Consider the following 10,620-nt stretch of genomic DNA (forward strand, 5'->3'; position numbering starts at 1 on the left):
TTTATTTAACAATTCTGAGGGCAGGTAGAAATAGAAACGTGCACAGACAGGCAATATATTCATAGTATCTGAAGTTGCAAGGTTGTCTGCTTACATGGATGGGCACGATCAGAACTAATAATGAGTGGAAATTATGTTGCACTCTAAGATCTCTTTCTTACTCACTGATCCATCAACTGAAGTCCAGCTCTGACGTGAGTATCATGAAAATTACCATCACTATATAAAGCCTCCACTGAAGATTAATGACTTTTTATGCTTACCATATATACTATGAGAAGTATTTCTTCTTAATCACATACACGAAAACACACAAGTCCTGACTTGGAATGCAGCACCTCTCAAGAACATTAAACCCGTCTGTTTTTCTTTATTGCTCATTTGACTCTGTAGTGTATGGTATGTAAGGATATTTTTCTTTCATTCTGAAATCAGAAAACATTCATTTATCACACTACATTTCAGGAGCTCACTTTTGACCTATGTAGGTGCCATAACTAAGTAAAATGTAGTTTGTGGTCTGTAATAAAATTCACATTATCTGTCACTGTGGTATTGCTAAAAAAAAATAATAATAATAAAAAAAAACTGCTGAGAGTGGTAATGCATAAACCTTAAATGACCCTTGCTATTTATGTATGCAGTAATATTATAATGTCTGCTTTCACCAAACAGATTCTTTTTCAGCTTCACTGCAGTGCAAAATTCATCGCTGTCCCTGACTTATTACCTATTATTACCTTACTTTAATAATCAAAAAGACAAGGCTTTAGGACTACTCAAGGTGCAAGGAAATTGCTTTTTTGCCATCTGTCATAGAAGTGCAATCATTTTGTTCCCTTCGAAATTCTGAACATGTACTTGAACAATCATTATTCATGCATGATTTAAATTAGATGTCACATTGTCCTTAAACGAATATGGAAATATTTATGCATTTGCATATATTTTTACTCAAATATTGTCCCAGATGTTCACTGTGTTCTATGAACCTTTCCCTAACTTTTTCATACTGAGTTTCAACATTACTGTAGGATAACCTCATTATAGACATTTATTATTCATAGTTCAAATACATTAAAAAAAAAAAACATATTTGAAAAATACATTCAAATGAACATTTTAGTTTATTGTAACATTTGCAGAACCATACATTTTAAAATTGATAACAGAAGGGAAGGTGAAAGTGAGAAACATGGTTGTCATTGGCATTAAAAATAGTAATAAAAGTTCTAATCACTAAAATCAAAATTGAAACAAAGAAAAATAAACCGAAAGGTACTAATAAATAAGGAAAGGTACAATTTCATACAGCTATATAGTAACATTGTTATTCATGTCAACCACATCAATTAGGCTTCAAGTCTCCTTCTGACTTCATAATGTGTTATACCCAGTCTCTCTTTTCCTCTTCCTCATATCTTGCACCTTGACTTTATTTCAGCCTAATAATTGTGGCACAATGTGATAACTGAAGTGTAAAATATACCTGTGTCTATGCACGCAAATGTAATAGATCCTACACCCTGCAATCAGATGGTGAGAGACTGAGGTATTGACTTTAAGTTAAGATTCACTCTCACAGATTTGGATCCATGCTGTTACTTAAATACATGTATAAACAGAGCTGTAGGTTTGCTTACGTATTTAAACAAATCTACAACAAATATGATACATAGAAAAATCTATTCTCTATTTCAGAATGTGTTATGCAATAGAATATGTCTAGTTTTATCGATAGAATCCAGGAATTAACTGCAGTGTGCGTTGTTTGCACAGCTGATGAAGGGCATTTGTCTGAAATGTCCTGTTTCACTGGAATCTTTCTGTACTACACTTAAACTTTTACTACATCCTCTAAATTATAGGTAGATATGCATCCTAATAGTGGTGTAAATGTCTCACGTGGAGCACTATTAGGATTGGATTGCTCTGAGAAGTGAAATTTAGTCGAAATGGATGCATTTGTAGCTACAGTATGTGGCTGTTCAAAGTGCATTGTTTATGTTGGTTCAATAGGTTATATTCTGTATAATCTCTGTATAATGTTTATGACTGTAGGCAGTGTCAGTTTCTAACACTTATTTAATGCATTTATTTAGTTTATTTTGTCAAAAATCACAATAACTATCATGACACATTTCCATATGAGACTCTTGTTCAATAATATAAAACGAAATTCATCATATTTACCAACTTAAATGCAAATTTCTATATAATGCACCAGTAAGCTGGTGTGGGGTGTGAATGTTTAGCTGAAAGCAGGATTGTGAGCCCCAGACAATGGCATCGGAGGTGGACGTTTCCTCTTCAGGAGGGTCAGAGAGAAGATGAAGAAGCACATGCTCATTACAGCCAGGATGATGATGCCAGATACGAGAGCACTCGTTACTGAGTTCATCTTGAATGGACCACTGTTTAGCAGAGCTGAAACACACACACGCGCACACACACACACACACACACACACACACACACACACACACAAAACACTTATGTAATTCTGCTGTTCCTTTCATGCAGGTGCTTTCTGCATGTATTCATTATTTACTTGTAGTCTGCTCACTTTATAACAGGCTCTTCATATTTCTCATAGATGCTTCTTAAGAACCTCGCATTAACACTGAGCAGTGAGTAAAGCTCAGCTTATCCTTCATCAGTGCTGTATCTGAGTTAAAAGTAAAGAGAGATAAAAAATAAAAATAAAAACTTACCCAGCTGAGAGTTGTTGGTTGGCGTTTCATCTATAGGAGGGAAAGAAAGGATTATGTATGAGGTGAGAGAAAAGTCATCACAGAGCCCTTCAGACCTAATGAACAAAATCTATATTACTGTCTTTGGTGTTATTCTATATATACTCAGCAAAAAAAGAAATATCTTCTCACATTCAACAGCTTTTATTTCCAGCAAATTTCTTAACTTGTGTAAGTATTTGTATTAACATAAAAACATTCAACAACTGAGACATAAACTGAACAAGTTTCACAGACATTTGACGAACAGAAATGGAATAATGAGTCCCTGAACAAAGGGGGTGGGGGGAGGGGGGGGGGTCAATATCAAAAGTAATGGTCAGTATATGGTGACCACCAGCTGCTTTAAATACTACAGTGAGTCTCATCCTCATGAACTGCACCAGATTTGTCAGTTCTTGCTGTGATATGTTACTCCACTCTTCCACCAAGGCATTCGCAAGTTCTCGATCTTATCTGGGGGGACACATGGTTACATGTAATTTTCCACTGCAAGGACGATCAGCTGTCCTTCCTGTCTCCCTGTAGCACCGTCTTAGGTGTATTACATTACAGACATTGCCGTTTATTTCTCTGGCCACATCTGCAGTCCTCATGTCTCCCTGCAGCGGGCCGATGGCATGTTCACACAAGTGAGCAGGAACCCTAGACATCTTTCTTCTGGTGTTTTTCAGAGTCAGTATAAAGGTCTCTTTAGTGTCCTAAGTTATTGTAACGGTGACCTAAATTGCCTACCGCCTGTAAACTGCTAGTGTCTTAAGGAGTGTTCCACAGGTGCTTGTTCAATAATTGTTTACGGTTCATTGAATAAGCATGAAAAACATTGTTTAAACCCTTTCCAATAAATATCTGTAAAGCCTACTTGGATTTTACAAAATTATCTTTATAATACAGTCTCCTGAAAAAGGGATGTTTATTTTTTTGCTGAGTATATACGATATATGAACATTGTATACATAATACCAGAAGGGAACATAAAAAGCTATTATAAAATAAGATTACATTTAACTAATTAGAAGCATTACAGTGCATGTGGTTATGCAGACAGAATGTGCATAAAAAGATGGTGAGGATTTCTTACCACTCCTAGTGATGATGGGTCCAGCAGTTATAACAGCATTCCCAGAAACTGCATGAGACTCCGTACTCTCGGACACATCCCGTTTCTTACGCATTCCACAAATCTGTTTCAAAGCAAGATGTTAATTATTCTTGAATGTACTCTTCCAGCTGACATTACACAATATTTTCTTTTGTTTCAATTGATTGCAGTTGTTACTTTTTAAGGTGATTAGCACATATTGTGCCGAACTAAAAAGTGTCACCGGCACAAGCATGGGGCAGTCATCTGCGCGGCACAGCTTGGTCACACAGTGCAGGAAGACAGTAGACATCTTCTGATTCTTGTGCTTGACGAAGCGGAACACCTCAAAGGAGAAACGACCCATCTGACTCTTTCCATTTTCAAACACTGTCGTCTGCGGGTCCTTGTCACACCTTCCCCAGAGGACAAGAAGTGGGATATGAGATGTTCAGATTCAGTTTACATAGACACACTATCATATTCACTAAACCACAAGTACAAATGCTAACAAGCACACTACTGTTCATGAGATGACACAGAACACATAATTACCCAACGAAAAGATCGTATCTGAGCTTGTCATTAGGATTCCCAGATGGAGTGGTGTAACAGTAATCCATCAGCACATTCCACCTGTGCAGGGTAGTAAGCATGGGATACATTCATTAACTCACAAAAATCTATCTTACAGAAGTGAGGGGAAAAAAAATAAGACTTGGACATGGAAAGTGACATGAACTTTATTTTTAATTAAGAAGCCAATCTTTTCTTTTCTGTGCCAATTTCCAAGAAAAGCCAGTAGTAAATCACTTCACATGATTGTGTTCTATTTTTATATAACAAGCATCAGAACAAAGGCTTAGAGATTAGGCATGTAATATACAGCTGGCACATATAGTACTGTGCAAATGTTTTAGGCACCCTATTTTTTTTGGTACAAACTGTGTTATAGATTGTTTATCATATGACTCCTACATTATCAAGTCATTACAAAAACATTTTAGATTCCCAAACATTAGTTTTCTAACACAAAATTTAATGTTACAGAAAAATGTTTCTGTATGTCATTAAAAGAAAGCAGCATATTATGTAAGAGATACTTTTCAGACAAAAAAACAAAATAACAAAGGCTGCTGGGTTTTGCTGCAAAAATAAAAAGCAAGTGTGACAGTCAGAGTCTCCAGAGGAACCGTGGCTGGTTCTGCAAGATGCTCAATAAAACTTACAGCTAATTTCCTAATAAAACTGCACTAATTGTACCGAAGACTACTATTTGTATTTATATTTTTATTTTTTGTCACACCAAATATTGACCAAATATTGTTTCATTAACTACTGTTTACTGATCTTTACGTTTTTGTTTTTTTTTAAAAGTAGAAACATATATTTTCATTATTTTGAAGGCATCTTTGCTCTACAGCATTTCTTTGCATGTGTCTAAAAGTTGCACAGTACTGTACATTGTTACATTGTTATGCACCTGTTTTGCTGTTATTTTACTTGGCTGAGACAAATGGAAGTTGAAAAGATGAAGGCAGAAAGCAAGGTGAAGTGATGAGCACAAAGAAGTGCTAGAAAAGATTAGGAAAAAGGAAAGAAGTGAAATACTTTGGGAAAAACAAAGGAGAATGTGAGATGCTATTTTATTGATGGAAAGGTGGAGAAGGAGGATAGAGAATAGAAAAAAAGGCCATAGATAAAAAGTGGGGGAAGAGAAACTTTGAAAGTAATACAGTTTTGAAAACTATGGCAATAGAATTGAATTTGTTGAGAATATTTGAAAATTGTATTTTATTCTGTATTTTTATGAAATCTGTTTAATTAACCTCCTGTCCAAGTTTGTAGCTTTGACGGCAGCAAACACACGAGTTTTCAGAGTGAGGCCTGCCATTGGGATGGCCAGATGCTGGACGTATGTGGAGTCCTACAGAGCAAGAAAAACATACTAATGACTGAGCATTTATGCACAGGCATGGCTACACGCATCTATGACTATTTACAAAGCACAAAATAAAGTGCTCTCATGGGGCTACCACGTTTTTTTAATTCATTATTCTGAAACCTAGCAACTCACTCTATTGTTTATTGTCTATAATGTTTGAAAACAGCATATTGAAACAGATATTCTACACCAGGAGTTACCATCTCCACAAAGGGCCGGCATGGCTGAAGGTTTTCTCTCTATCCAAGCCGAAACTACACCTGATTCCACTTTTTTCATCAGTTAATGTTCATCTTTAAACAACTATTAGCAACTAACCTGCAGCCACACCGACCCTTTGTGGATAAGATTAGTAACCCATGTTCTAAAAAACAAATAAACAAAATGCAGTTACATTTTAAAAATTAAATCACAGTATAAGAGAGTGAATGGAGCTACTTACATTGTACAGCAGTAAGTTCAGTGTGCTTATAAATGTACCATTGCTGTCCTTTACTGAAATTGCTGCGGCAGACCTTTAAGGGAGAAAATGGCCAGATTTATAATAGCCATAATAGGATCATCTAAAATAGAAATCATTATACTCCTGGTACTCCTAACTATTCCCTCTGACTCCGGTCTAAAGCCTCTGTTGTACTTCACACAGTCTCCTCTCTGCATGTGTACTACTGTTTGTCTTGTCAAAATATTAACATAATCTTAAGATCTTACAGTTTTATGTAATCAGAGGCATCTCAAAAACCACATAGAAAGACCTGAAACTAGCCAAAAAATTCAGGTATAGGAAAAGCGTTTTTCTACCCAAGCCGGATAAGCATTTTTCTCCTTTTTCTCAGTCACTGCATGTGAAACAAGATCACTGTGGTGCATATGCATTTCTGATTTGCAGTATCTGCAATACACTTTTATATCATCACCTGGTATAGCCATTATCCACTCCATAATCCTTCATAAAGGTTCTGCATATTGTAGATTTATGTTGTTTATGTACATTTGTGGAAACTAGTTAGATTTAATTCCAAGTATTTACTTTAAACAAGATCATGGTAGTCACAGATAATTTTTCCCCCATGCTAGCACCAAAAAATAAAATGCCACCAGATGACTTGCGTTTTCAGCTGCAACCCTGTTCCAAAACTAGCCCAATTTGGAATAAAAACTATGACCTGAAGGGAGATCAATGAAAAATAAATAAGTAAGTAAGTAAGAACATAAGAAAGTAAGTAAGTAAGTAAGTAAGTGAATACATACAAACATAAATAAAGAAAGAAAGAAAGAAAGAAAGAGTAAAATAAATAAATAACAAAAGAATGAAAGAACAAAAGAAAGAAAGAGAGAAAGAAAGAACGATAGGGAGTGTTTGCAGTCTTTAGAATTGCCTCTGCACATAATTAGGAGTTGCTAATGTTGATTTGTTCCTTATCATGCTGTGATCAAAGCATAGTGATGTCTAGTGGGACATATACACAAAGTTAACCATTAGACGTATTGACTTTTTTTAAGTTGTCTGGATGCTTTAGAAAACTGATTCTCTATGCCATCTTGTGCATTGAGAATGCATACTGTGTGTCATGTAAAAAAATACTGGCACCCATATGAAGGCTTGCCAGGACGTTATGGGTCACAATGCTATATCAGAGTGTTTTATGAGGACTGTAAAAGTGGTTGGTAAAGAGAAGCACTTACGATGCCAGCTGTGTGTTGTTCACCAGGTACTCCAGTGGATAGCTGCAACTGAACTTATAGAGCAGTCCAGGCAGGTAGCTGATGACAGTAGGAGGGTCAGGCGTGTCGATGTACCCTGATATATTCCCAATCTGCACCAATGAAAGGTTCCCATATGCATTTGGCCCCTGAGCTGTGGACACCTGCAAACACACACACACACACACACACACACACACACACACCAGCACTAATCTCTGAATCAGAGCTTTTATCAAACATGATTTTTAATTATCACTTAACTGAGTGCAAAGCAAATCTTCTATTGTAATAGTGTAAACTGAATAACATTTATATGGTTGCATTTATATGGATGCATTGAACTATGAGACATTTTAGCAATGTTTAGCAGTATATCCAAGCATATTCATGCCTATATTGTCTGTATATTTTTCATTTAAACCAAAGAACATATATTTTTATGATTTTTAGTAGATAACCAAAAGCTGCTTGACTCTTGCTGTGTTTCAGAAATGGCAATGGTAATCATTTCTGATAAGGACATTATAGCCTGCTGTTTACACCATGATTAGTTCCATCAATCTTGTCTAAATCTTCAACCAAGCTATCATTTTTGAGAAGCATGTTCGGATCTTACACACCGACTAAACCTGATTAAAAACTCCCACACTCTTGCTTCAAGAGTTTTAGAAACAGCACAAGGTTGCTGTTTCTAAGTCAATAGTCAAAGGCTAGACTAGCAGATTTAGTCAGATTTCCTGCTGCTAGAGCAACGTCCTACCACTAGCAAATTGCTGCAGGCCTCCAATGTGCTAAGGCTGATGCTGAACAACACCACTGTAGGAAAAGTGTTGTTGTTAATGAACCCTCTGCAATGGGCATCACCATGGCGCCCGTTCAGGGCCAGGTCAGTGTCAGTGTAGCCAGAGAAAAGCACCGGGCAGAAGTTAATCTTTAGAGTGATAGTTTGTACTCCACAGTACACGCTGATGTCCCGCTCAGCTATAGAAAAGAAAAAAAAAGAAAGGAAAAAAAAACCCAGACATTCAGTGCATTTCAATGCAGTTTCATTTCAAATGAAACTTAATGGACTTAATAGTGTTAGATGCAATACATTCTTTCATTATTATATACTTAATATTCACATATTTAATAACAGAGGAATGGTTATGAAAAATGTAATAGGCTGGTGAGCTCATATTTATTTCTTTGACATACTCACCAGGAAAACGGCTGTGGAAGTTGGCATCACAGTTGTATCCATTGAACTGTGCTTTAACTATTAATAATTTATATAACAGCAAAAGAATCAAACATATACGTTCCATGTCAGCACCTGAGAAAAACAACTTGTTAGCAATTCCTTCTGACTCTCTGAAAATAAAAGACAAGAACAACAAAATATTTTTTTTACTCCCAAAAGGCAATTCATTATCTCATATTTGTATCAAATGGCTGTTCTGGATTTTGTGAAAAAATAAACATGCCAAGACTTATTTTGTTGTCTCTTCGGACAATCTATCTTATAATTAATAATGTTCAAGGAATAAGTGAACCAAATAATTTTTACAGAATTCTCAGTCCTGTAATATGCAGGTATTAAAAGCAGCCTCGCTATTGTCTCATTATTACAGTATTTTGTTAATCCAAAGAGCTTGTCTAAAATTATTAGCTTGCCTGTTAAAATTATTAACCAGCTCGGTTTAACCTTCATGGCGGTGCAAGTCCCCCTGCACTCACCCGATTCCCTGGCAGCCGAGGAGTTAGCGGTACTCCATGTGCTCCCACCTGCTGCATGAGACTGACTGACCTCACACTGGCCAGCATCGCTGCAAAACAAGCTCACCCATAGCTTTTACTTTCTCAAAAAAAAAAGATTCATCATAAGAGTTACTTTATTCGAACATGTCCACAAAAAGGGCTGTCCAGGGAAACATGGGAAAATCCATCAAAAAATGAATGTGTTATACAAATCCTTTCACGGACCCAGAAATATGAGCGGGTTTTGAAGTTTCCCACTCATATCCTTTCTGCTTGATCTCTCTCTGTCGGGGTTCGCAAACGGGCCCCAGCATTGCATGAGGTCTGCGCGGGGGGAATTATCTTTTCATCGATTGAGTGGACCGCTGACTGAGATGGCCTTTTTGTGTGCCAGCATGAGCCAACCTAAGTCCAGGATCGTCTGGCCACTTTGGAGGCTTTGTTTCAGGCTGCCTCAGTCAGCACTTCCACAGCCACCTCACATGATGGCTGCTGAGGCCGTTATCCCACCTGTCCATGCCCTCCCACTCTCTCTATTCATCTTTTCCCAGTTCTGCACACCAGTGGAAGGCTTCATGCCAAGCAGACATATGTGCCGTACTCTATTTTAAAGGCTATTGTGAAACTAGACCAGATAAAAGACATATTCATGGTCTCACATCGTCCTTATTTTTAACCAACATATTCTCATGCACTGCATGACCCTCTTTAAAGACAAGCCTGCACTTGTTCCTGGCTTTTTTCTCCCTCCCCTGTGTCTAATATTACAGTAGATTAACACAAACAAAACATTACTGTTCAATATTTCTTTATTTTTAATTTATTTCACTTAATTATGAGTAATGAAGCATTCAGTGATTTGAAAATGAATGCCTGAATATGTTTATGATACAAAAGTAGAGGAAAAGTGACTCAGTGAATGAATTAATAAATAAAGAATGAATCATAGAAAGGAAGGAATTAATATCATAATTCACCTGTGAAATCAATTGTATTATATGTTCTGTGAAGCTGGTTCTTGGGCAGAGCTCAAGACATAATATTTGCTTTCAGAAATTGCAACAATGTGTGAAATATATACAGATAGCCGAAAGTTCACTGCATGTTATAGTTAACTGGCCTCCTTAAATCCTTAATCCATCCCCATTTTAGCTTAGTCACAGAGGACAGATTTGGCTCTATTTCCCTCTGCTTGGACTTAACTTGTCTTTTCTAGGAGATAACCATCTCCATTTATGCAGCTCCAGCAAATGTCATCTTTCATTTTTCACACATTTATCTCACCTAGCGTTAGGTCACATGTATCATGCTATATGTTTGATGTGCTTTTTATCAGTGCAATGCAATCATATTCAACCATGCTATACTTAAGGGCCTGGCCTAGACTCTATTCT

At 36.7% G+C, this 10,620-nt stretch overlaps 1 protein-coding gene across 1 annotated transcript; it reads right to left on the reverse strand.

Moving 5' to 3' along the window:
- Nucleotides 1–2,251: 2,251 nt before the first annotated feature.
- Nucleotides 2,252–10,105, reverse strand: zpld1a (zona pellucida-like domain containing 1a). Its single transcript, XM_053646139.1, has 10 exons — nucleotides 8,688–10,105; nucleotides 8,247–8,467; nucleotides 7,466–7,647; nucleotides 6,222–6,294; nucleotides 5,664–5,761; nucleotides 4,390–4,470; nucleotides 4,079–4,250; nucleotides 3,835–3,937; nucleotides 2,715–2,744; nucleotides 2,252–2,427 (listed from the first exon to the last, which is right to left on the reverse strand). Exons 1-10 carry the CDS (start codon nucleotides 8,791–8,793, stop codon nucleotides 2,252–2,254), a joined length of 1,242 nt encoding a protein of 413 aa, XP_053502114.1. The 5' UTR covers nucleotides 8,794–10,105.
- Nucleotides 10,106–10,620: the final 515 nt, after the last annotated feature.

The sequence above is a fragment of the Ictalurus furcatus genome, chromosome 16, assembly GCF_023375685.1.
Source record: "Ictalurus furcatus strain D&B chromosome 16, Billie_1.0, whole genome shotgun sequence".
In the NCBI taxonomy this organism is placed as follows: Eukaryota; Metazoa; Chordata; class Actinopteri; order Siluriformes; family Ictaluridae; genus Ictalurus; species Ictalurus furcatus.

Bases quoted from the DNA above. Each gene is read 5' to 3' on its own strand.
- zpld1a (XM_053646139.1), bottom strand. From the start codon at position 8,793: ATGGAACGTATATGTTTGATTCTTTTGCTGTTATATAAATTATTAATA. The intron at 4,471-5,663 runs GTTAATTAAACA...TACCCTGCACAG, and splicing joins GCTACAAACTTGGACAGGAG to GTGGAATGTGCTGATGGATT. The intron at 2,745-3,834 runs GTAAGAAATCCT...TCCCTCCTATAG, and splicing joins ACCCATCATCACTAGGAGTG to ATGAAACGCCAACCAACAAC.